General features: G+C 37.6%; 2 protein-coding genes across 3 annotated transcripts in view; one reads left to right on the top strand and one right to left on the bottom strand.

Moving 5' to 3' along the window:
• The window catches only part of ppp2r3b (protein phosphatase 2, regulatory subunit B'', beta), a 34394-nt gene extending 30777 nt beyond the window's left edge, over nt 1-3617 (top strand). For both annotated transcript variants that reach the window (XM_041807299.1, XM_041807300.1), the window contains one exon: nt 1632-3617. In XM_041807299.1, coding sequence (XP_041663233.1) covers nt 1632-1770 — 139 coding nt within the window. In that variant the 3' untranslated portion in view covers nt 1771-3617. The remainder of the gene's footprint in view (nt 1-1631) is intronic.
• A 1170-nt stretch (nt 3618-4787) lies between these two features.
• Nucleotides 4788-27094, bottom strand: si:ch211-269e2.1 (cohesin subunit SA-2). Its single transcript, XM_041807648.1, has 32 exons — nt 26982-27094; nt 26438-26533; nt 26259-26361; nt 24290-24448; nt 24107-24203; nt 23949-24025; nt 23789-23860; nt 22336-22540; nt 22093-22241; nt 21946-22019; nt 21740-21863; nt 21561-21659; nt 20996-21075; nt 18641-18748; nt 18439-18559; nt 18235-18352; nt 17923-18026; nt 16407-16499; nt 16236-16322; nt 15147-15347; nt 14553-14629; nt 14384-14471; nt 14190-14270; nt 13953-14045; nt 13692-13866; nt 10024-10160; nt 8232-8333; nt 8004-8155; nt 7793-7921; nt 7524-7714; nt 7358-7433; nt 4788-7020 (listed from the first exon to the last, which is right to left on the bottom strand). The coding sequence occupies exons 2-32, from the start codon at nt 26485-26487 to the stop codon at nt 6885-6887; spliced, it is 3558 nt and encodes a 1185-aa protein (XP_041663582.1). The 5' UTR covers nt 26488-26533; nt 26982-27094; the 3' UTR covers nt 4788-6884.

The following is a 27094-nucleotide window of genomic DNA, read 5'->3' as shown; positions in this document are numbered from 1 at the left end:
CTTTCTATCTCTATCAATATCAGTCCCTTTCCTTCAAATTCTTCTGCATTTGTATGCTTAAGATGTGTTTGATTATTGTCAACTTTGCATACTAACTACTACTGGAGAGGAAATTAAGTTTTCACAGAATTAAAAGCCTTTTTTCATGATTTATAGAGACTTAATTGTCATGGAAAGTGTTAGCATATCTGGGAAAGAAAAGCCACATAACAGCTTAATTCCCTGCTCCTAATGGAGAAAATAATACATAATTTAATTACTTAGAGTTGATTTTTAACATAATTTATACCCTTTGCTGCAAGTTGGATTTTGTTTCTTCTTAAGTGTATTATTCTTATGATATAGTGTTCTTAAGCTCAGTGTAATGTCAAGATGTCATGGCAGAAAAATCATTCGTGTAACTTGTACGATTCCAAATTAAGTCTTCCATTAAGTAAGGTATTCATATTTCATATTTTATGTACAGTTCATACACTTGAAAGTGTTGATATTGGTGCAGTTTTAAAGTAGTTTTATAGGATGAGTATATAGTAAGATGACTTCTGTCCAAGTGAAGGATGTAAACAGCAGACTGACAGAGCTTAATGTCTCCTAGCTAAGCCTGGTGTTATGTCTGGCAGCAGGTCCCCTCAGAGTGAGAGTCAGTGATAGATGAGGCTGTTGACAGGTATGTTGTATGGCGGTTTTAGGAACACCACCGACTTCTAAAGACAGACTGCTCACCAGAGCAGGTAAGACACTCAGGGTACCAGCAGGGACTAAGTGTTCTCCTCCTCCTCTTCCTTCTCTTTTAGTCCGAAACCCACTCCTGGCTTCTGCCCCCGGCCCTCCAGTTTGAACAAAGTGTTGACAGTAGATCAATGTTATGTTAGGAAACACAGTACCATATGTATGTGGCACGTCTTAGAGCTAGGAGTCTGCTTTTGGACTGGACAGCTTGTTTTTAATCCCTTCTTTTTCTTGAAAAGTCCCTCCTGCATTATTTTTGTCTAGCATTTATGTGTTTCTCTTCCTTCCTTACCAGTCACACTGGTTTGTTTAAAGTCTCTGGTCTGTTCAGGGAAATAGTTTTACATTTTGGGGAACTGTGCTTGTTTGCTCTTTTGCCAGTTGTCAGTCAAAAGATCTAAAGCAGCAGCTACAATCTAATTCTCAGTAATTATATTGCAACTGATTATTTCATTTTAAAACAACAAAATATGTGAGTTTTATAAGGTTTGCATCTGGCAGTCTGTAGGATAAGAGTTGTAACTTCCCTGAGTCATGAAGCCGCAGGCCAAAGAGCAGAACCAAATTTTTACACCTTTTTTAACAACTATACCATCCAAAGTATGTATGTGGCAGCTTTGCTTATGGCTACATTAGCCCTGATTCCAGCCTTCTTGCTTACATTAGCAAATTATTATTTCAAAACTAGTTTAATATTTATGGTGCAAACATGACAGCTGTATTGATTGTCTCTTACCATCAACAAAACAACAATTTCTCAAATGTAAAACTATTTCTTTGACAAGTTCTCCCTTGGCACTTTTATCCAAGTAAGAAGTTCTTTTGACTGTTGTTTTACTATGTTAGCCTCTACAGCGAGTTCTTTTTTAGTTGCTATATGACTTATCTTTTCTTCTGTTCAGATATGAAAATCCTCTGAGCCCTCTAGGGCAGCACATCTCCAGTGACCTGGGTCTGACAAAGAGACACTTCTTTGAGATCCCAAGTCCTCACTGCAACCTGGACCTGGATGACTATGAGTATGAGGACGACTTTGAATGACCCTCGATCCTGTAGTGTTTTCGCCTGCTGAGACATAAAACGTCAGTGGATGAATCACATGAAGCTAGAAAGATGTGCAGGTTCAGGCTCAGTTCCCATCCTGCATAACAGGAAACACTTCAATAAACAAGGAGTGACCACAAAACCGGAAGACTTGGAGCACTGGCGGGATCAGATGAGCCAGAGGATTAAATAACACAACATTTTGGGTGGTTTGAGCACAAAGCTGTATCAAGTAAGGGTCTGGTTGTTGAAAGTAATCTAACAGAGAGAGAGAGAAAATAGGATTATATTATCTTAGTACATCAAGGTATCAAATCCTGTTCCCTATGCAGATAAATCCTCCAGGTGGGTTCTTGTAAACTTCAAGAAGGATCAAGATTACAGAACTTTGATCCAAACACAATCAAGACTGTTATCTGGGCAGAGGGGTGGATTCAGACTAAATGACAGGAACAGAATGAAAGAAATCTATTAAATTTTTCAAACCTTTTCAAAAAGTTTGTCAGTAATTTAAGATTGAGTCCATATACTATGTTTTGAATTACCAACCTCTAGTGCTCAAAAAAAATGAGGCCTGTGCAGAAGCGTAAAAAAAATACCTGTAGTTCCTCAAGTGTCCCTTTGAGGCTGGCTACAGAAGCTCCGTATTCAGGAGACTACTCCAAGAACCAGATGGACATGGATTTTTCCCTCTGGACAGAATATGTAGTGTTATGTCCTTAAAGTACTGGTAATCTAGATTTGCTAATCTTTAAAAGTCAGTTTGGGTTGATCTTACCTAGTTTATGTTGAAAAACCAGGACAAAAATTAGCTGGATCACCTGATCCTTAATAGAGATGCACATCTGAGTTGTTTTATTCATTATAAACCTTTTGAACAACCAGGCCCTGATGATGTGGTTAGCATTGTCCCCGTACCAACACCAGTTTCCTTATCTGCCTCTAATACAGCCTAAAACGTGGTATTTGATATTGGTGAATGTCCTTCTTTTTTTTTTTTCTTTTCTTTTCGTTTTTTTCTTTTCAAGGATCTGACGCCACAACCAATTAGACGCCCCAGTACTGAGCTGGTTTCAGGCAAAATATCATGTGACTACAAGTGTGGTGCAAGAAGAGAGTTTAGATTATTTAAAGCTGACAAACTGCCTGAAATCGTTTTTTCCAACCCATATTATGTTCACTTTTTCAACCTTTTAAAGTCACAACAGTTGACTTCATGACACGAGCAGCTCATTCAGACCTTTGCTTCATCCTCACATTAACACATTAGGAGTTGTGACTTGCATGTAACACTTAGCACAGATAATGTTTAGAGTGAGTATTATGTCACCAGCGCTGTGTAATCACTCTCACATGAGCTAAATCACTGTTTGCACACTGAAGCTCGCTGGATTTTTGCACAAAAACAATGTAGATTTGTTTCAGGTTTTTGAACTAATTATCATCTGACGTCATCAGCCCATGTTACATTCCAGTGATAATGGAAAGCTGTAAATTCATTCATGGTTGTTTGTTGAAATGATGAGTTGCTGTAAATGCCAAAATAAAAAAAAAAAACACCGTGAAGCCTGCTGTAGACACGAGCACACAGCTCAGACTGACAGAGTTTATGTACAGGTTTGGTTCTTTATGATGTAGGGTTCATGTCTGTGTGAGGTGGTTGTAAGTTATTAGAGAGGAATTTATAAATAAATGTAAATATTTATTTGGTGCTTGCTGTGTTGTAAATGTTTTGGGCAAGTGTTTTAGAATTTTTTTTTTTCTATGTTTGAATGTACTTTCACAGAACAAGAGGAACCAATTTTAAAATGTGTTGCTTTTCTTTAAGTTGATAATAAAGCCTTGGTTAATAGAAAGTAAAGAATGAGATTTGCGGTGTTTCAATTGTTGAAATGATTTGCATAGAGATAGATGATAGAGATATCATCTGATATATCAGCATGCATAGCTAAATTTACCGTGTCAATTCAATTTGTACAGAGCTGAATTTAACACTTAACTGTCTTATAATGGGCCACACTACACTGCTAGTTACGCTACGCTTTATTCATTTTACATTATAGCAGTGCTACAGGAACATCTCTTTTTTCCATTACATTTTTTTGCTCCATTTCATGTCTTTACTCTACTGTATATCAGGTATTGGCATGACATATGAAAAAAGAGGAATGAAATTTAAATTAATATAATATTGGTTTGGTCTGGGATGGGATGGAATTTGTAAATAAGATAATTACAGAGTTAAACACAACCAATTTGTTAACCAAACCGCCTCGTTTTTCACAAAAAATAGTGGTTATGATTGAAAAATTTAAAGCACTGGATTGTGATTTGTCATTGAGGTGGTTGTGGTGGGTCCTGATGCTAAACCAGTAGTGAACCACTGCTTAATGAGCACCTAAAGTCACAGGTGGAAAACCTAACTCAGCTGATAATTTCACTCACGGTGCAAATGTGTCTCACTTCAAAGGAGACAGCACCAGAAACATGGGCAAAAGAACCCCAGTAGTGATCATTGTACAACAGGCAACATCCAAATGCAACTAAGCACTTAGCCCCAGGGCATGATGGGGGGGCTCTACCCACACATCCACACAGATTTTAAGACAGTGGGCGGAGATTAGAGCAACACTTTTACTGTGTCCAGCAGCTGTTTTTGGGGTGTCATTTGGAATCATTCATTTCTCTGTGCTACTGTATAGTCAACAAAGGTGGAAAAAGCACAGGACTATTATACTCAAGTCAAAGTACAGTTACTCTGGTTGAAACTTCCTTAAGTAGTAGTAAAGGTACTGATTTCAAATGTACTCAAAAGTACAAGTACCCAAAAAAGTGCTCTATTACATTGATCTGAGTAAATGTTATTAGTTACTTCCCATTATGATTAGATATTTGTGTTAAAGAGCACCTGAACAGCTATACATAATGAAGTGACCAGTGAGTGATTCACAATAAAACCAAGCAAGTCAGTTATGGAAAACTTTAATGCAACTTTTTCCAATAAGCAGCAGAAATAAAGTGGCAGGCAGAGCTACATTTCTAACATGGTCTCAGAAAAACAGGAGTGAAAAAGAGTGATGTGAAAACAATATATACAGGTAACTTAAGTACAGCAAAGGAGTGTCTGCAGATGACTAATGTTTACACATACAGATACACAACAAAAGAGAGTCTGAGAATAAAATAAAAATAACCTTATTCTCACTGTAAAGGCAGTGTTTTGTTTCAATAGCTTCTCGACTGTTAATAAATCTTAAGAGGAGACTCAATTTTCCCAAATTTTCTACCTAAATTTACCCCAAAAACATCTTAATCCACCCAATTGGTTAAATCTTAATAAAAGATTTCAAATTTGTTGTTCCCTTTTTTAAATAAATAATTTAAGTTCCTTTTAAATTTATAAATATTACCTCAACAAGAGTAGAAAGTGCCTATGCTGGATACTTTTACTTGCTACATATGAATACAAAGTTTGTGAGCTGGTCGGTATTTAAGGCAGCTGGACCATAAATTTAGGAGTGATTCTAATTAAAAACAGCATATCTCCTTGATAATATGACAAAATACCATGTGTAATAGTGGGGTCACTGATGTTTTTTCTAATATACACAGTAAACATAAAAGATTTGTGGCACAAATAAATGAAGTTCACTGTGAAGTTTAAACTTTGATTCTAGTCAAAATCAGCTAATGGTAATACTTGTTTCAATTCAACCCAATATTGGGTAATTTCTTCTTTGTAATTACCAAAACAGCAGGCTAAGTCCTGCATATGGTCTAAACTGCTTACAGCATTTTCTAAGTATTTGTGCCTTTTAGACAATGCTATGTTTCTTCTGCAAGCAGCAGCATGTGTATAAACACATGAAAAAATATCTGTATTTTTCTATACCATCAGTCACAAAAAAAGGGAGATTGTACCCTTTTAAAATGGGCTGTAATTATCAAAAAATCCTAACTTTTGGTGAAAACCTCCACTGTATACCAGGTATTGGCCTGACATATAAAAAAGAGGAATGAAATTGAAATCAACATATTATTGGTTTGGTCTGGGATGGAACTTGTCAATAAGAGAATTACAGACTTAAGTACAACCACCTTGTTTATCAGTCATTAAAGCAACTTAGTACCCCAAGTTGCTTTTCACAGGGTTAATTTGAAGGAATTGCTTAAATTAGGTAGGCAGAGAACCAAATAAATTGATGGAAACAGAACTTAGTATGGTTAAATATCTTATTTTGTTTCTGAGACATGCTTTATGATCATTAAGACACAAAAACTGTTTTTTTTTTAACTTACTGTCCTGTTTGTTCATTCATTGATTTAAATGATTTCCTTTATTTTACCTTAATTTTCTTCTTTTTGTGTCTTGTTTCACCTTGTAAAGCACTTCATAACATGAGTTGAGAAAAGTGCATCCTAAAAAATAAGGATTTTTTAAATAATAAATAAATATCGACCAAACTTGGTCACAGAAAGCTTGGAGAAGTCATGTGATATGACAGTTTCTGTAATTTAAATGCTGCGCTAAGCATTTGACCTAACCTTGTTGGTCAGTTGTAGCAAAATTTAATTTAATTGAATATCAATAATATGAAGAAAAATCCTTTTTACCACTTGGTCCAAGCATGCTCTCTGTCACATTTGGATGTATTGACTCAAAATTCTAGTGTTGAGCAATATTAAATGACATTTAGACAGAACTCAAATGATGGACACAATCTAGACAAAAATGGGCACAGCTTCTGTTGGATAGTTTCAAATGGATCTATAACATCCAAGAGGAAAATATCTGAAATGTTCCAAGACTTGAGCTCCAAAAGGTAAAATCCACATTTTACATTCTTTTAAACAAATTACACCAAATTTGGCACTTCACTACCTCGTTTCCTTGAAATTCACCAACAATCATCAGACATATAGTGTAACAAAAATCGGACAAAACATGGACAGACAGAGAGACTTGCTGTAACAGAACATCCTCATAGACTTTTTAAAGTACTGCATTTCAACAACTGTATAGACAGGATAAACTGACAATAATAACCAAAGTTTCCTATATCTGTTTAGGCCCAAATAAAAGCACCAATCCCCTCCCACACTCCTACTAGTTACAGCTCCACTTCCACAGTGTCGTCAACCGGCTCATTGTTGATGCTGAGGATAGATCCCTCCATGTTTAACCATTTAGTAGGAGGTTCCACAGGCACAGAAAAGGGATCCACATCTGTTGTCTTTTCATGGCGGCTGAGGAATCAGAAAGACATTAAGTTTACTTAACTTTGGAACTGACAGCCTGTCAATGATTTTGGGTAACCTCTCCTCTCAAAAATCATGAAGGCTTGGTATGGTAGAGGAAATCAGCTTCCCTCCCCATTCTTTAATGTTTAAATGACATGATCTCATACCTGGCACTCATACACTTGCGTTTCTGCACTACCAAAGTAAAAGCGCTAAACGTCTTATGTTTTACAAGAGGAAACTGAAAGTCTAACGTGTAATGGATGTGAGCATGGGATACAAAGCGATAGCTAGCACTTTTTTGCTGTTAGAACAGGAGTGAAATTCTGAATTTGAGCCTCACCTTGGACTGAAGTTGGATCTTTGTCCTCGACTACCTTTGGAGTCAGTAGGGGGGAGCAGGCAGGGGGATTTGCGACCTGAAATAGATTTTTACAAAATACTCAAATGATGCGACTGATGCAAAGACACAATGACTCTATGCTTGATTTTGTTGTTTTGTGTTGTACCTTCTAGTTTCTGTTTGAAAAAAGGAGAGCGACTGGGCACGTGCTGCCTCCTATCAGAGCTAGCATGGGACACAGCATCCTCCCCTTCTCCTGCAGCCAATAGGGATGCTCGATAGTAGATAAGAGGCTGCCAGCACTCCTCCCTGAGGTCAATAACGTGCTCTGTGGTGTGCTTCTGCAGGTAGGAGAATCTACACAGACAAGAACAGCCTCAGAAGAAGTTAAAAGGATTTTAAAAGCCTGTTTGTAACCCTGTGTGCAGCACTTACACTGTTTTCTTGTCTGGTTTCAGCAGCTTGCTGGAGAATTCACTGAGGATGGTCAGGTAGGAGAGGTAAAGCGGCGTAGGTGTTTCTGGAGTCTGACTAAACTCTTGGAACACAAACTCAATCCCATTCCTGCAAATTTTCACGAAACACAAACCTTAGGCTCAAAAAAAACAGCAGCAAAAGCAAATGGAGAAAACAAGAAGGCACTGACCTGTGGATCATGACGACGCACTCACGAAACTTGACGAGGTCCCCAAAGGTAAGGGCGAAGCGCCTGGCGAGCTCTTTGATGCTCGTGAAGGTCTGGACTCCTGGGTGAGGCCTGCCGCCGCTTTCCTGCTCTCGCTTCAGGCGAAGAAACAGCTGGGAGAAGAAGAAGTAAGCAGTCAGGGTTTTGTAGAAGCCGGAGTGTAAGTGAAGTTTATTTTTTTAGATGTACCTGCTGCAGACACAGCACCAGAGTACGAGCACTCTCTATCCTATCTGTCTGCCTGGTCCGGTACATCGTCTCCTTGATGATGTCTCCAAAGTCGTTGTAGTACTGGAGGCAAAGAACAGGCAATTAAAACAGTACACCTGAGACAGAATCTGAGCGTACATATCAGCCATGGAGGAAAACTATACAAAAAGCTTGATGGCTAGGTGACCTGTCAAGTTGCAAGTACGTCCGTCCACACTGATAAATCTTATGAACAGTCTGAATGTATTAGGCGTCTTTTCATCTTCAAAATGGAAATCTCACATATAAATTTGTATATTCCTGTAAATATTCTTTGAGAAACATTTTAAAAGAGGAGAGCTTTCATAAAAAGTGGGGAAAGAGATCAAAATAATTTTGACTTTTGAGTTAAAAAAAAAATTTTTTTCTTTCTTTTTTTTTTACAGTTTTTTTCCAAGAGTTCACATTGATATCCTGGCCGGGTTTTGGATTTGCAGAACAAATGGGAAACCCAAAGACATTATGTTTATTATAAGCTTAGCATTAAAAGGAAATACAGCCAGTCTGTTCCAGTCCAAACTATAACTTTACAATTTACAATTGACAACTTCAAGTAAAAGGGTCCATATGTTGAATTCATATTTCCCCGGCTTACTATATTTGCCATTGAGACAAATTCAACAAACTCAAGGTCGCTTTTATTGTTGAAATTATGTAATTAAAAATCGTTGGCTTTTGCCCTGCTTTGATTTCACCTGATTGTGTAGAAAAGCGGTTAAAAGTGGCTTTCCTGGTTAACACAGCAAATAATCCCTGAATGCGCATGAATAAGGAAGACCACTTCAGGCAGCTTTTTTTTGTTACAATGTTAAATCTATTCATAAAACCAAAAAGTTGGTTTGCTATTTAGTATGAGTCCTCAATTCAAAACAAGAAGTTAGCAAGATAAGGTGGGCTGAGCTGTGCACCTTCACTTGTCATCTTTTATTACTGTTTTGTTTGAAAGCCCCGTGGTGGTGAGAGGGGCGTAGCTAGGGACTTTGGGCCCCCAGAAAGAATATTACACAGGGCCCCCCTAACAGGTTAGCCAAGCAAAAAATGTATCATTTCTACAAAATATCTATGCATTTAAATGTATTTATGAACCCTAATTTCCCAGTGTATGAGCATTATTTTTACTATGGTTAAATTAAAATTTACTTGCATTATTTAGCGGCTGGACTACACCATTTGGTCATTTTTAAGGGAGGAGCATGGGCCCCCCGGTAATTTATTCCACTCTTTTTGATACAAATTTCAGTCTGTTGACCAATTCATTTAGTTGCTTTTGATTCAATAATGACACTAATTACTAAGAAAAAGCACACTTTTCATTGCAGGCTTCCAAGGGCCACTCTCTACTGTGGGCCAGGGTAATCAGTACCCTTTATTCCCCCTGTGCTACACCCATGGGTGGTGGAATTTAATAATATGCATTTAATTTTAATTTATTCAGTCCACTTTTCACCAATTCTGTGTCTTTTCTGATGTCTGATTTCTATTGTTTTTTTGTGGTGGTTGGGATGCACTGGCCAACCGTAGATCAGCCTCTGACTTGGTGCTCCCATACCTGACCTACCTGACCTGGGTTGTACTGCCAGGTATAAAACTAACTGCCCCTTAACAAAAATAGAGACATTGATTATCTTTGATCCTTTTCCTTTGACTTGTCCTTGTCTGTAATTGGTTTATTTTGAAACAGATTTTGTTTCAGACTAGCTTTTAGTTAGCTAGCCCAGGAGTCAACCTTTACCTTCATGTAGTACGTGAACACTTCAGCCGCCATGCTCATCTCCAGCACTCCATGCACAATGAGTTTACAGAAGGCCGCGAGCAGATTCCTCCGTCTGTGCAGGTCCTCCAGCCTCTCCTCTTCTGAGTTTTCACTCACTGAAGGATCCAGATGGAGTGGAAGCGTGTGGTTGGATGTGAAGTGGTGGAGAGCAAGATGAGAAGAAAGTGGGGATAAAGTCAGAGGAGTGATTAATCATGAGAAATCATATAACAGAGAGAAAAGAACAAAGCAGAGACATGGAGAGAGTGTTTAAGTTAGTTTCAGGATGATGGCTTTAGCAGGTGGAAATCAAAGATAACACAAGACTAGAGTTATGGTTGTGACACCATGTGGCTTCAATCTTTCACAAGGCTAATAAAATAGGCTCGGAGGTGAGCCAGAGTTAATGGAATTTTCTCACGGAAAGAGATTGCCCTGATTTTATGATTTAACTCCATGCCCCTGCCCTCCGAGTGATCTCTGATCCAGCAGCTAATAGAAAACACTGTCTATATATATAACAAAACCATAACCAGGCAAATCCAATAAAACAATCGCTTTTTATTACATGTTCAAAAACCAATAATCCCCTATTGCATTTGGTTGAACATTTAAGAGATTCCCACCAGGATGGCTGGTGCTTTCTCTGAACTCTCCCATATTTGGATGCAATATGTCTCTGAACGCAGAAGCTATTGTAAAGATAATAAAATGTTGAAGATACAGTCAGCCATGAATGAAATCACAAGTTCACCTGCAGGACTTCAGAGAATACTATTCACTTCCAAAATCTTGTTTTCCTTATTTCAGAACAGATAACCTGCTTTTACTTATAAGTTTCATCACTTTACATAAAGTTTTTACATCATTTCATACAAATCAGCCAGGAAAGTTTCAGTCTAGGGGTATTAGCAGAGCTTTCTTGTAATTAGGAGTCAGTTGTGAAGTTCGGTTGGGCATCAGACTTGGTTTGCAGTCAGTAGGCGAACTAGCAGTGACTTTTTAAGCCGCATGTGTGCCGTGCATTTAATAGCCACATGTTATAACCACTGCACTGCAAGCTGCAACACTGAATCATTGCTTCACTCAGAGCAACCAAAGGCCCAAAGAAAGTTGCTGCTCTCCAGCAGAGTGAGAGTGCCATCTGCTGTGTAATAAGGTGATCTGCTTACTATCAAATACACAGCTACAACTATACCATGTAAAGCTGGACCATGCTGGAAAAAGTATACTGCGACATCTTTTCATCCTGCATCATATACTTAACAGCCACTTCATTAGGTAGACCTGTTTAACTGCTTGTTGATGCAAATATCTATTCAGCAAGTTACATGACAGCAACCAGTTCATTGAGGCATCTAGACATGGTCAGTGTCCTGAAGCTCAAACCGAGCAGCAGAATGGGAAATAAAAGTGATTCCATTGTGCCAAAGTTTTGAATGGTTAAGCAGGTTTTTATGTCATTTCCGCAAAAGTCTGACCCTAACATTCAAATGTTGCAGCAGAAGTTGAGACTCATTTGGCCAGGCAATGTTTCCCAGTCTGCTTTAGTCCGATTTTGGTGAGCCTATGTAACCTGTAGCCTCAGTTTTCTTTGTTTAGTTGACATGACTGGCACCCGGTGTGGTCTTCTGCTGTTGCAGCCCATCTGCTTCAAGGTTCAACATGGCATGTATTTGAAACTCTTCTGAGTTCCTCTGTTGCAAAGAGGGCTGTCTTAAATAAACTGTTGCTTTTCTAACAGCTTGAACTAGAAAGATCATTCTCCACTAACCTCTGCCATCAGTAGATTATTAGTTTGTATACTCTCAAACCAACAACCATGGCATAATTAAAGCCACTTAACCAATTTTGATCTAAAGCTTCCTCTAAAAACACCCTTTAAAACCTAAGTATTGTTAGAAAACACATCCCAAACCTGAGGGATGAGGAAAAAAACCTTTTTAAAGATAAAAGCTGCAAACAATTTCAACATTGACTGATATCTTTATGTCTCAGCTTTGGTGGCAGATGGGGACATAAAATGAAAAACCTTCAAAAAGGCTTAAACCCCTGGATTTAACTATAAAAAATTAAGTTTGTAAGTAAGTTTTTCTCTTTTAACAGTTTCCTTATCCACTGAACCTTGACCAACAGGTCCTCAGTCACATCATAATCTACATTGTGCCCATTGTAGATCTCATCGACTATAGCTGTGTTTGGACTCCATGTCCCCCTCCTATCTCTGGTTTTCATCGTCTTAGATGCTTTGAGTATATAAGCCATCAGTTTTCTGGTATGGAAGCTAGAAAGGCAAAAATAAGAACATGTTTTGCCAACATTGCATCAGGTTTTAAAGGTTGAAGCACACCAGCATCCCATCCTGTCTAAATGGGATAAATCACCTTTCTTCCCCATTCTGATGTTCAGTTTTGACTTAAGTAGACTGACTTGACCACATCTACATCCCTAAATGCAATGGTTGCTGCCATGTGATTGGCTGATTAGATATTTGCATTAATGTGCAGTTCAACACGTGTACCTAATGTATTGACCGGTGACTGAATATTGAAATATGCAATAAATACATAAAGTTATTTCAAATAAATGCAATGACCCTAAATCACAAATTTTATAATTTACTGAAAAAAATCTTCTTAAAATGAGTTCAATTTAAAATAAAAACATAGTTATCTAGTGATATTTTTTATTAAATGTAAGAAAAAGTTATAAAAACTACCTATAATCCAAGTTTTGTACATGATCTTTGTGCAACATCATGGGCTTCATCCCCCACAAAGAAAAGTGGGATTGAACCACATGTAAGACCCTGAAAGGCAATACAATCCTAATTTAATTTTCATCATTTTTTTGCACTACATGAGAAAAGAGTTTTACCTACAGCTACCTGCAAAATGTTCTCATGATTTCAAAATAAGTCAAATATTGTAGTAATTTTTTTAATACAAAAACTGCAACACTACTCTTAGTCTTTGGCCAAAAGCCAGCTTGAGTTTCATCTGACTTCATGAAAATGATCTGAGCCAGAGTTAAAATTTAACATTTTTATCTTTTACCACTGTGGCTGATGGATTCATATATTTATCAGCCACAAATATTTTTTACCACCCACTTTATTTAAACGAGCAGCATAATCTAATGAGGTTTGATTTTAAAAATAAGTTTACTGGCTTATGTTGTTTTTTCTAATTCTTCCAACAACATCATGAAAGGGTCCTAAAGAGAGAGAGAGACCCCTTTTTACAACAGAATAAGGCCTTTATTCTATAAGCCAGAGGCAGAAATCTCACTCTGGTGATTTGTGAGTTTCTGCAGATAGGTAAATGACTGAGAGATGGAGAGAAGACTTCATCATGATGTAAAAATGTTCTTTCTCCTGTGTACAAAAAGATACCTAAAATCTTTATTACTGAAAATCAAATCAGAAATTAAACCTATAGCAACAATAAATGTCTAACTTTGTAGAAAAAGTCTATGATTTGTTCTGGATGTTGAGGATATAGTCATAAAATTCTGTTCTATGTACATGTTGTAATCAAGACTCACGCCGAGCAGAGAAAACCGACCCGTAAGTCAAATTTCCGAGTAAACAAACATGAGGCACTAAACATTTGCACCGAGGTTAGGTTCACAGTGTGAGCTCTCACCGCTGCTTTGGCTGTCACTCTCTGGTCCGACAAAGACGTGCTGGCAAACAAAGGTCAACAGCGCCCTCTGCAGTTTGGGACTGGGAGTGTAGAGCAGCGGACCAAAAGAGGTTGGATTCCATATGTGGAGCTGGTATGAATGAGCCGTCAGGACGTCACACACACCAAGAAAAGCCTTACAGAGAAAGAAAGCATTAAGTAAGAAAGGCAAGAAGAAAAACGTTATGATTCTGTCACTGATTAAAAAAACATCATCTATACCTGCTGCCGCACACTGTGGTCAGAGTGAGATAGAAAATGATGACCACGCTCACAGAAGAGACGGAGGTGCTGCCTCTGGGTCACAGCTTTCTCCTTAAATACACAACACAAAAAAACAGACGCTCAGCAAACTAATAAGAGCACAAATTATGGAAAATTTTGGCAACGCATTTGTAAATAAGTTTCTGTATTTTTAGAAATTTAGTGAAAGTCTTGAAAAAAGCAGATTTAACTCACTCTGGAGGTCAAAGTTTCACCACTCATGTTGAGAGACCAGATCAAGGAGAAGCACAAACACTGCAGCACCTCCAGCAGCACCTTTATGAAAAAAATGAATAAAGGTATGGTAGGAGACTTAGAGAAGAAACACTGAGGATGTGCAGGTCAAAACAACTTCAAGAAACTTGATGTCATAGTGGTTAAACTCCTACCTCTGGTGGCGGTACTCCCTGATCACTCTGTACCAACAGGAGAGGAGATAGTAGCTCAAACAGGTTCCATGTGGAGAGGTCATGACAGCTAACAGGAAGAGAAATAACCAAAGAATCACCTCAGAGGTAGAAAAGTAGCAGCTAGGGCTTCAAGGTGAGAAAATCTTACTTGTGGAAAGTTCTGAGTTTCTTCAGTGTTACTAAAAGTTCTCCAGTGTTTCCCTCATCAGCAGTGAAACTGTCACCCTATAACAGAGGAACAGACATCATAAGTCATTGTCACACAGGGGGTTTTATTCTTACATACACTCACATGCTGACAGGAGTGGTGCAAAGAATTTTGAAGAGCTAGGCCTAAAGGCTTTAGCAGAAGACAAACCTACCACCTGGCAAACAGGTACATCATATCGCCTCGTTCGTTAAATTAGGCACATCCCTATTTATGCATGACTCATAATAGATGTAAAACAGATAATTGATGGGAAAAAACATCACCAACCACACAGTTATCAACTGAGACAACAACTATTTTTGAAACAGGCAATTAATATGTTGATCGGTGTTTCTTTTTCCCTTTGTCATTGTGTTTTGATATCTCGTGTGAGGCACTTTGAATTGCCTTGTTGCTTCAATATGCAAACAAACTTGCTGCGATGATATCAAAAGCTAAAATGACAACTGAATGTAAACTTCAATGCAATAAAAAAAGAATATTATTGAGTGTAAAAACACAAAATTCCTCATTAAATGCAGTGAACTTCACCTTGAGTGATTCCTGCAGCACAGTCGTCAGTTTATCGACCCAGCTCTGGATCAGAGAGGATCTAGCGGTCTGAGTGGCGGAGCAGTACGTCGTCTCTCCTCCACACAGACTGAGGAATGTCCGAGCTGCAGCCTCAAGGACAGCGGGGCCTGAGTGACGGTCCAGAACAGCTTTAATCTCTGCCAGCAGGTTCGACACTGCCTGAGGAACAACAGGAAAAATGCAGGATTATTTCTTAACTTGTGATGACACGATTGCAGATACCAACAATTAAAACAAATATTTATACAATAATGATTAGCTAAAGTAACTTAAAAAAGCAAAAGTAGAAAGAAGAAAGGATGGTTAGGCTGTTAGTTTATTTTGTTTCCTTTTTATTTGTAAAACAACTGACAGAGAAGTGCGACAACAAAACAAAGGGAGTATTTAGATCATACCTGGGGTCTGGGACCCCCTAGGGGGGCACCAGACATCTCAAGGGGGACGCAAGGCTATGTACGCTCTGGGGCTGCCAAAATTAGATTTGCACATATGGACTAAAACCATGATAAAACAGTATATTAAGTAGTTTATACAAAGATCATTTGTTAAGAAAAACATGCAAAAAACACTGTTTCATTAATAAAACATAGGATTTTATCTATGAAAAAGTTCAAATTGATATTGATCTTTGACAGCAATATTTGACTGTCTTTTCATGTGGGTTTTGGGGGGCTCAACTTTTCTTAGTAACATGTAGTGGGTGCTCCAAAAAGAATGGTTGGGAAACACTGATTTAAATGATTTCAATTATTATAAGCAATCTAGTCATCAAAAATAGCAAACTATGTCAAAGACAGTTGTTTTTATCAACATCATTGTTTAAACTTGATATAAAATATCAAAATAAAGCTATTTAACCCATGAAAATACTTTTTATTGAGCTGAATAAATACTATATTATATTCATGGGTTAAAGTAAATTCATCATCACAATGCAGTTTAGCCTTCAGGCACAGGAAAGGAGGCTCTTACTTGTATTTGTGTCAGCTAAGTATATTTCATATCATTCTTCATGGTACTGTTTGTGTAAAATTAAAGGATGCAGACCTGTGTATTTCCAGCTTCAGGACACTCTGGGATGAAGAACTGAGGAATCTTCATCAGGGAGGCAATGATGTCAGGACTATCTGAGAACTGCACAAAGAAAACAAACATTAGTTTACAAAAACATCTCAAATCAGTGATGCAGTTGAGAGTTCTGATTTGTGATTTTAATACCTTTGAGAGTAAGGTAGGAAGCACCACGATAAGATGTTCAGTGAGTTTTGTGCAGTCTTCAATTTGAACTTTCTTTTCTCTGGCACTCATGACCTGAAATATTAAGAACACAAACATGTATTGACATAATATCCTCTACATTTTTCTGTGTTTCTTTGACTTCAACTTCAATCTGAGATCATTTTTAAAGTAGGTATGTGCATATTCAGTTAATATCTGCTTCCTGAGGCAGTCTTTATTGCTTTGCTCTTCCTATATCTCAGAGGTAAGATTTTTTTATGGGAAACAAACTTTATTATGATGTAAATGTTAAACTCAACTTTGATATTATCAACTTCCTAGTGGTAAAACAATGATGGTAATCTGTACCTGTACTCTTGATACGGTGGATTTACTGAGAAGAATTTTGAAGTTGGCTCTTTAACTGCCTTCACGAAGAATTTAACTTTACTTTTTTAAGCTTTTGTTGGAACACATTTTAGTTTCTACCTCTTATTTTGGATTAGAAGGACCTGATAAGTTTATCATGTTGGGTCATGTCAAAATACAGCACTGGATCAGTTTTTGAACAGATGTTTTCGTCTGTGTGTCAGCCAGCTGTGGGGGGATCTTCAATAAGTCAGAAATGGTGTCAGTCTTTTAGGGAGGGAGAGTGGATTCCTCTTATTTTGATGTTAGACCACAAGGACTCGTCCATGGCAAGCATCCACAAAAATTCAATCAAAAGTTATGTTCAAACTTTTTTCCAAAAGCAAAAATAAATTCCTTGACATTTCAAAGACATTACCTAAAATTTCTGTAAAGATTCTTAAACATATTCTAAAATATCAAATAAAAAACATTCCCCAAATGTTTTAGTGAAACTTTATAATAAAGCCTAAACAGTCCAAAGTTTCCTTCAAAATTCCATGTAAATTCCTGAACATTTCCAAACAAATTCCCCCAAATCTCCAAGGAAATTCCCCCTAAAATTTTGTGAATTAAAAAAAAAACATATCCCCTAAAATTCTCATGAAAATACTTGAACCTCTAAAAAAAATGCCCCCCACCCCAAGTTGCCAAAAATATACAAATAGATTTCCCAAAGATACCTACAAAATTTCAAAGCCAAAAAATATTAATCACATTTCCCCAAAAATTCAGTTTTGCTTCCCAAATTTCTATGAAAATATCTGAAATTTTCTAAACGAGTTCCCCAAAACATTCATATAAATTTCAAAAATATCCCTTTAAAATGCCCCAAAATTCCAAAAACTCCAAAATATATAAACATACTCCAAAACTTCAATGAAAATTTCCAAGCAAATTCCTACAAATATCCATGAAAATTCCTGAAAATTGGAGATCAAATTCTCCCATCATTTTAAGCAAATTTCTCACTTACAGTGGACAAATCTGGACAAGTGTCTCTAAAATTCTGAAATGATTCCTGTGTTAAACGAAAGCCAAAATGTAATGTCCTTGTATGTGCATGCTGGGTCTTAGGTGGTCTAACAAGACTGATCCCTCATCTAACCTTCTTGGCTCCACTCCTTCCTGCCAGCACCGGTCCTTCTGAAGCCTGACGTACCGATGCGACTAAGATCTCTCCAAGCACTGCTTTCTCTTCATGAGTGAGACCTACACCATAGACACAAGTATAAGTGGAAAAATTCAGTAGACTTCCTCATAAATAATGATCACAAAAAAACAACAGAATCGGGATCACTGACAGCAGACAGGAACAAATTCTAACAACTTAGATGCAGTAGATGTTCAACATTATAATTACATTTTCTTTTGCATGCTGCAGAGAGGATAATCAAAGTTTAAATTCACATTCTGTTACCCTGAATGTTTGAGGGTGGCTCCTGCAGCAGTACAGATGTGAGAGCAGGCCAGTCCTTCAGTAAAGATCCAGCACAGTCCCACAGACTGTCCACCAGGTACACCACATGCTTGTGCAGCTAAAGTGGACACAGATACAATGTTAGTCCACAATGTCATGAAAAACAGCAAACTTGACCTATCAAAACCCTCTTTGAACTTTCACCTGGGACTCTTGGTAGAACTGCAGCAGAGCCTTCAGTGTGGAAAATGTTTGTTGTTTTTGTGCCTCATCTTCATTCATTTCATCCTGAGTATCAGATGTGGGGGACGCAGTGTTGCGTAGCCTGTCAGAGACCAAGAAAATTCAGTCAAACACTTGTTTTTTTGTTCAGTTTTGTTTAATGAAGTGAAAGAGGCCGATGCACCTTGAGTAGAGAAGCTCCCCTGCAGTGGCTGCTAGAGGGCGCTGTGATGAGTAAACAAACTGGAGCAGCATTTTGTAGTCTTCCAGGCTGAGAACATCATCTGAGGTCCTGAGGAGTCAAAGAGGTTTGATGTGAAAAAAAGGGTTTAAAAATGTGACTGAGTGACTGGAGGCTGATGTAAAAATGCTGTCATTCCTTGAAGATGCTTTTCCTATCTTTTGTTGATTTGTGTATTGTTGTCACAGCTGTTTTGTTATCTTTATGTGTTGTAGGCTCTATTGTCTGCATTTTTATATCTTTAACTGTAAAATTCTGTTCTTTTTAATCAAAGTCGACTAAAAAATTTATTTCTACAAAAAGGTTAAAACTTTTTTAAGAAACTTCACTTGTTTCAACAACATCTTCACCTCTCTGTCTTTTTTAATGTCACTCTAAAAACTGGTTCATGTGGCACAAAAACAAAAAAATTGTAACTGAAAAATAGTTCCTTTTATTACATTAGCCTTGATTTTCTTAATTTTTTTTTTGCTTTTCATGTGCATTCACATATATGCATTTATACTATAGCTTCAATACATTTTCTTTAATAAAGGCATATATTTAAATAGCTACTTTCGTAATATATAAAACCGAAGGTAATATATACTCTCATATATTTCTAGCATCTGTTTTCAGAGTTTTATTTATTTTTTTGCTTCATATTAGATAAATGTGGGCCATTTTGCCTCAATTTGGATGGGACAGCGATGGCAGACAGCAGCTGTTTTGAGACCAGAGAGAGGGATGGCATGTAGCAGATGAGTCATTCTCAAACCCTGTAAGACCACAACGATCACAGTTAAAGTGACCCAGTGGGGTTTGTGCAAATATGTTACTACTACAACAATACAAAGGCTACAAATAACGTATCACATGATAAAGAGGCTATTTTGAATGGATTTGAATATAGTGTGCCTTGAGTCTAAAAGTTTGAAAACCCCCATTAAGCTAAAATACACTAAAACTGGACAGGTTGAAACTGCTTGTTAAAACTGATTGTCAAAGTTTTTAAGCAGTGGAAATAGATTTTTTGAGTAATCATTACTCGTGAATATGTGTTTGGTTAACTTTACTTTTATAAGTTAAACTGCACCGTGTGAATTTTCTTACACTTAAAATTTAGTTTAAATCCAACTCAAAACAACTTGTTTAAGTACTTTTCTTTAAGTTTCGTGGTCTTCCGCCGCTGTAATTTCACTGTATTTCTATCACACTCTTCAATTTAGACCATTTATGCCACGATTTAAGGGACTATGAGTGACAATAAGTGAAAAGTAGACATGTTGCTTTTCAGTATACCATCCAATGTATTTCATAGTTGCTCCCCACAGGCAGGACATCTCTGACTGAGTCAGTAATTTCACTCTTGGTGCAAAAAGTATCAAATGCCCAAAGGCATTCTGGGAACAATTACCAAAAAAAAACTTAGAATGATGAGTACTGTTTACTTCAACTAAAATGTTTTTAATCTACTCAGAAAAATAGAGCTGAAGAAGGTGTTTTGGAATTTTAAGTTAACACAACTTTCCAACAACCTTCAACTGTCTGGTCTCACAGAATAATCAACAAGGCAACCCACAATTTTCAAATACTTTCCTATAATGTGTCCTTTTGCCCTTTGTATTTTTGTTTTAATATCCTTTCTGAAGCAGATTATTTTAAAATGTTCTTTAGCAATAAACTTGCTTTGCCAACCACATCTCTTACCCAGCAATCAAAGTTTAGTACTAGCCTCTCTGGCTGGTTATGCATATTTTCAAAATAAATACACCTGTTTATTGATATGTCCATGTCAAATATCATCAGGCCTCAAAGGTGCTCAGTGATTTCGCTTTTCCACTCAGAGTATCCGGCTCTGTAGAGCTTGGAGCATCTCATGGAGACTGTAATGTGCCCTTTTTGTAAACCCTCACCAGGGCAAATGGGATTTTCCATTCAGGGGAACAAAATGTGAAATGCTTTGCCATAAGATCTCAAATGTGATCCAAACTGGACTCAGGACTCAGTCTTCACAGTCATGGATGATCTTGCTCTTTCTTTCTTACTTTTGCTATTGTGCGATAATGTATTGAATGTATTCTGGTGTTTTTTTGTTCTTTTGCTGAGAGTGTTTTGTGTATTTTTTGTGGAATGTTCTGTATTTTAAAGGCCAGGTTAGGGAAAGACATTTTAAAATCAGCTCTGGCTATACATGCTGTAGTGTGTGGCAATGGTTCACTTGCTTCATACTTGTCCCTATACAGATAAACATTAAATAAATACATTATTTAAGTCACAAATAAACAAAATTACATTGCAAACATGCTTGTGACTCACTTAGAGATGAGGACCAGTAGTTTCATGGTCTGTAATGCCACTTCATTGTCTTTATCCAAAGTCATAGAGATCATGCGCTCCTAAAACACAAACAGTGAACATCATACTGAGTCCACATTTTTAAAAATGTGGTGTCTTAGTATGCCTTAAATGAACTGGTGAATTGAGTATGGTTCGACCATCTTTGTGGAGTGAGAAAAGGTCATTTACATTCTCACTTGTCAAACCCAAATGCAGATTTGACACTAAATTTGCTTAAGGTCTCCTGAGAGAAACTGATCTGAGGAAACAAACGTGGGTTTCAGGGTTTAAGGATGTTTATAATGCCCCTTACTTTCTGGGAAAATGAAAGAAGGATATCCCTTGATAAGGTACATGGAAACATGACTGTAAACCCCTACAGGTGCTCCATGCCTCCTGAATGTGTAAATGGGACATTATTAAAGCATTTCCCCCAGTAATCTATGTTGTGATCCTGTTTGATACCTACAAACCTGTCTTTGTTTTATTTCTTTCTCACCTTAATCAGCTATTATTCATTCATGCACCTAAGTGGAGTTATTACCTTGAAGCGGCTGGTGAACAGGTCAAGTTTAGGGAGCAGCACTGGATCTCCATACAAACCCTGAAGACCTAAAACACACTTAAGACGCACATCTGGTACCTGAAAATGCAGCAAGGGATGGTCAAACTATTTTTGTGATTCATTGTTATTCTAAATTCAGTTACATTTGTCTTTGTTACCTTGTCATGCATCATCCAGCCCATGTATTTGAGGTAGCTATCATTTAGAAAAGCAGAACTGTAGAGCTTCATCCACAAACCCAACTCCTCCATACAGATCGAACGGATTTCTGGAAGCACATCACTGCGCAGACACAAAAACAAAATAAGCTCAAATGCACAACTAAAGGCTTTACTAAAACAAGAAAAGTAACACAAACACGCACCGATATCTTTTCAGGAAAACTCCTTTAAAGATGATGTCCATCATGCTCTCTATCTCTGACCTTTTCTCCTGAAGCTAGAAGAGCATTAGGAAAGTCAGCAACAACTCATCATTCACAGGAAATACTTCTTCTTGACTTTGGTCCTACCTCTGCGATCTTCTTCTGTATTCTCTCCAGCTGCAGCGTGCTTCTCTGTCTTGTCTTCGTCTTCTGCACCTCAAACAGCTTCTGATTGTTCTCAATACCAACGCTCAGACTTAACGCAACACCCACCAGAGAGCTCAGCAGTTTCACCGCTTTCAGAATAAAAACAAAAAATAAAGGCCTCTTTATGGATTGTTTAAATGTAGCTAAATCGGTTCTAAAGCTAATCTGTCTTTAATTCCTTACCAGCTAGCGTGCAGGTGTGTCTGAAGGCCCGTACAAAAGAGTTGGACAGCTCAGCAAGAAGCGAGATGACGGTGTTCATCAGGTAACTGTCGAATATGACGCTGTGCTGACACTGAGCCACCAGCACCGACACAAAGTCACAGAACTCAGAGTGAAACCAGCGTCCATATGGTCCAGACTGTGTCAGAGGATACTCAACACTATCCTGCAATGAGGGGACAACAAACAATATTTTTAAAACAATAATTTCACCTCCTTGCTGATTTCTTTCTTTCTTTGCATACTTGTCATGCTTAAATGTTAAAATCATCAAACAAATTTAAATATTAGACATATATAACCTGAATAAATACAAGATGCAGTTTCTATATGCTGATTTAATTTAAGAATGGAAATAACAGTTGCTTATGGAGACGTTTTCTAATGCCAGGTGAGGCACTAGTGCACTTTAAGCTGTACACTTGTTATTCGATCACCTGTGAAGCATGTTACTGCAAACATGGCTTTAAACAGGGTGTTCCAGTCAAACAGGATTCATGCTCAGTGAAACAAAGCAGGAAGAGCAAAGGTATGGAAGCAAAAGGTTGCATGAATAAAAGATTAATCTGACATCACTCTCAAGTTTTCTTTAAAAAAATAAACCCTCCACTTTTTACTCTCTACAGCCTAATTTGAAATGTTTGTGAATCTATAAAGAACATTCTGAAGTTGTCAAAACTCCCTCAACTCTAACAGCATAACAACTTTAAATCTCATCAAGTCTACAACTTTTCTTTATTCTACAAGTGTTGCCAGAGTTTGACCTCTTCAGACTTTTGCTTCCTACATGCACCTTGTACGTGGGTGAAATTGTGCAGGATTCCTCCTCTGCTACTGCAAAATCGCAGTGTAATCAATAATCCAGCATTGCATCTTCAATGTACACTTCTTTGCATACAAAACTAAGCTTCTGCACAAGTGTTTCAAACAATAACGAATCATCAGTGTCCCAGTATTTGAAATTCCACTTCACTACTTTCATGAGGGGTGGACTGTGAGGAATGATAGTCAACTTAACATTCCTCTTCTTGTTGCTTTTTTTTTGTTTAGGGCTGGTTTCATGTGGGACATAAATGATGGGTTAAGCTGTGTTCAAACAAACCAGACTACACACCATGCCAAAGGTCTGGGCAGAGCAGTTGCTGTGTAAAATGATGTCTAAAGACTCAGGTTGGAGGCTGCCCTCCTACACTTCTCCCCACCACACTACTATCCTCTTTAGGTTTCTACATATTACTAATGCTTGTTCATAAGGAGATATGGTATAAAGCTGTGGATGCAAAAACACACCTGGCCAATAAAACTGATAATAATTGTGTGTTACTGCAGATCACTCAAAGATATAATTTAATAAACCAACAATACAGTAAGGACAAAAGATGTGAATTTCAGGACAAAACCATAAAGCACTGACTGTATCCATGGGCCATGTGACGGTGAGGATCCATGGAAAGGCCAGAAACTTCTTATACTGCAGACCTGCGACCTGAAACAAATAACATCATATAGTTTTGGTTGAATGTGTCAAATGTGATGAAAGGAAAATGAGTAAAGTTAGACTAAAGAAACTGTACCTCATCAAGCTCCTCCACCATCTTACTCATGACGTCAGTGTCGTCTTTGTTCTGACACATCTCTGCTGTGACCACACCTAAGAGAGACAGGAGGGGAACGTAGATGTTATTCTGTGTATGCGCTAGAATCCTTGATTTTACTGCTGGTGTCTACTTGCCTTTGCACCCACAGCACTGGATAAAGAAGCTGATGAGATCAAGGAGAGAAGAGTCTCTATCCATCATGTAAGCCTCAATCCAGTCATCGATCACAGCCTGATCAGACATCAAACAGAACAGATATGTGGGCTTAAGGTCTCTTCATACCCAGCTAAGAAGACTTACCCTACTGTATGAAGTACCTGCATGGCGCTCTTGCCCATAGTGACCACCTCAAACAGTGTGACGGCCTCCACATGTTTCTCGTTACTTCCTCCTGCTCTGCTAACACTGCTGCGGCTCGCTTTGGTACCTTTGCTCTTGACATTCTCCGAGGCTTTATGCGCTCGTCTCCTTCGCTTCTGTTGGGTAAGAAAATGTGACAAATGTAAGAGGTGCTTCAAATGATTCACATGAACTTATGAAGATATTAGCCTTGAGAACGCAAGATGCAAATTTCTGAATGACAAACATCTCTCCTTTGGCAATGAAGAAAGAAGCATTTTACTCCTCTGCTGGAAGGCTGACAAGTTTTCTCACATCTCTGTAAAACTTGCAGTAGTTGAACAAAAGCTTTAAACATATGACAAAATCTATTTTCTAACTTTATGTGTGAAGAAAACTGTGCAAGTTGTAACTCCTGCAAATGCTAAGTTCTGCCTGTCCAACAGCTCAATACATATAAGTTATTATTCATCATCATTTATATATTAGCTGATAATGATGTTTTTTTCAAATAGAACCCCCATTACCAACTAAACATTTAACTGCAGTTCTAGATATGAAAAGATGTATAAGGAAAAACACTGATAATGGGTCATTGCCTTAATGTGGTATGGGAATAACCCCACAAGGGGAAAATTCATGCAAAAATCACCTTTGGTGGGATCAACAGCTTTAAAACTTTGATTGAATTTTGCACAACATAAAGAGTTGACTTCATATGACATGGAGACGTGGAGGAGAAAAGAAAATGTGCATAAATTTTAGAGGTCTCTGGGGTTTTCAAGCCTGATAATATGAAAATATAGAATTGAAAAGGCATAGGAAAACCACTCGAGTGTGCAAAAATTAAAGAGTCCTGTGCAATTAAAGATCACTTCCTGGTTGAAGCTCTGACTGAGCCTGATATTTATCTTATGCTAGATGCTAGATGCATCGGTTTAACATTGGCAAACACTGGCCATTGTCAAATAATGTGGCATAAATAGATATTAGTAGTCTTTTTTTGTATCTGTTTTGTCAGATCAGTTGAATGCTGGCATTCGGTATACCTAGTTGTGAAATGTGAAATGTGAGAGAGAATTTTGGCATAGTTTTACAACAAAAGGAGTTATTAAAATAGCACCATAACAGCACTGGCAATTAGCTATATTGCTCTTAAAAAAAAAAACATGTTGGAATCAGCCTAATTTCTTGTTGCATCTCTACTGAATTACATACAGATGTCTTAAAAACAGCATTGATGCTGATCATACATAAGCCATCAATAATTCACAGTTTACTTTATAGTTTTTAGATTCTACTGTGGAGGCAGAAAAATGTGTACAGCACTCAGGAGTCCAAAAGATTGCCAGTATTTACAGTCATTTTTGGCTGATACTGTTATAGATACTGATATATAGTTGTACTTCAGGCCTTGAAAAAATAAAAGTCTTCAGCTGATGCAGGTCTGTTGGTCCTGCCTAAAAATGTTCTTCATAAATGTGGCTAATATTTGCAGCCAATATAGGCTAATATTTACAGCTGATATATCAGTTATAAATGTCGATGGACATTTTTATATCTACTGATAATTTATTTTACAAGTTGATATCCTTATCATGCCAATAATAATGTGCATCACTAATGGATGGAGATTTACAAACCAAAAGCTTATCCATGTTCTCTTCACATCAAGTTTTGAAGCTCCTGACCATGACAAATCAGTGGAAAAACAAAACAAAAAAGAACCATGAGAGGATGATAAATCATCCAACGTGAGTTTATTTTGTGAGTTGCAGCTCTACCTTTCCACACTATATGAGCATAGCACATTTTCTGCTGGTTCAAAGGTGATAAACAACATACATTCCTATTGAAAGCATCATAAGGCTGTGCATTTTACTCTATTTGTAAAGTCTTCTTTCACAGTCTGTGGGAAATGCTGAGTGATCAGTATAAATCACCTACCACACTCTTCTGTCTGTTCTCATTCCCTGAGTCATCCTCTGAATGATTGACTGCTCCTGAGGAGTTCGCCTCATTTGAATCCGACTCATTGTTTGAGTTTTTTCTTGAAAGTCAAATAAAACACAAAATTAGACTGCATGAAATAAAAAACTTAAATAAATGTCTTTGAGGATGCTTACTTCCGCTCTGAGGACCTGGATGCAGCTGCAGCTGTGGGCTCTGGTATCATCTCCTCCTCAGGTTTTTACATGCAACACTCAGGTGTATGTCTGCATCTAGAGAAACATTTCAGACAGCATGTGCAACCAAAACAATGAGTACTTGCAACAATGTTACTCCTAAATATCCATAGACGGAATAGCTGCCATGCACAGTAATAACTGACCAATAATGACCATGCAATAGTGTTAACTGTTGCATAAAGGTAATCTGTTTTATCTACTGCATGCAGCCACTCACAGGTGACAACAGGAAGAAAATTAAAGGGTTGCTCGCGGACAAATAGAGAAAAAGGATGCCTCTAGTCTCATGGGGCTTTACCTGTCTAAAAACTACTCTCAGGAGCCTCCCGGCTCAGTTAGCAAACACATAACTTTTTCAAATTATCCAAACATAAGTAGTAATTTCCCTAAGAAGTAATGTGTTGTGTTCAATGCAACAAAGATTTAGCATGGCTCTGAGGTAAACAGACAATTCCATGGCTCCAAAACTTTTCAAACTCACCTTTTCCACGTTTATCTATCCACCCACAGTATCCATTAATGTGTATTTATAATCCTAAAAGCTGTCACATTGACAGAAATCAAACATTAACCCGGGTATCCTCCTTCTTTTCC

The sequence above is a fragment of the Cheilinus undulatus genome, linkage group 15, assembly GCF_018320785.1.
Source record: "Cheilinus undulatus linkage group 15, ASM1832078v1, whole genome shotgun sequence".
Taxonomy (NCBI): domain Eukaryota; kingdom Metazoa; phylum Chordata; class Actinopteri; order Labriformes; family Labridae; genus Cheilinus; species Cheilinus undulatus.
This window is presented reverse-complemented; position numbering and strand designations above follow the sequence as displayed.

Excerpts from the sequence above, each read along its gene's own strand:
- si:ch211-269e2.1 (XM_041807648.1), bottom strand. The coding sequence starts at position 26,487 with ATGATACCAGAGCCCACAGCTGCAGCTGCATCCAGGTCCTCAGAGCGG. Across the intron at positions 22,020-22,092 it reads TACAGAAGAAGATCGCAGAG|CTTCAGGAGAAAAGGTCAGA; the intron begins GTAGGACCAAAG and ends ATGCTCTTCTAG. Across the intron at positions 18,027-18,234 it reads GCCACCCTCAAACATTCAGG|GTCTCACTCATGAAGAGAAA; the intron begins GTAACAGAATGT and ends TCTATGGTGTAG.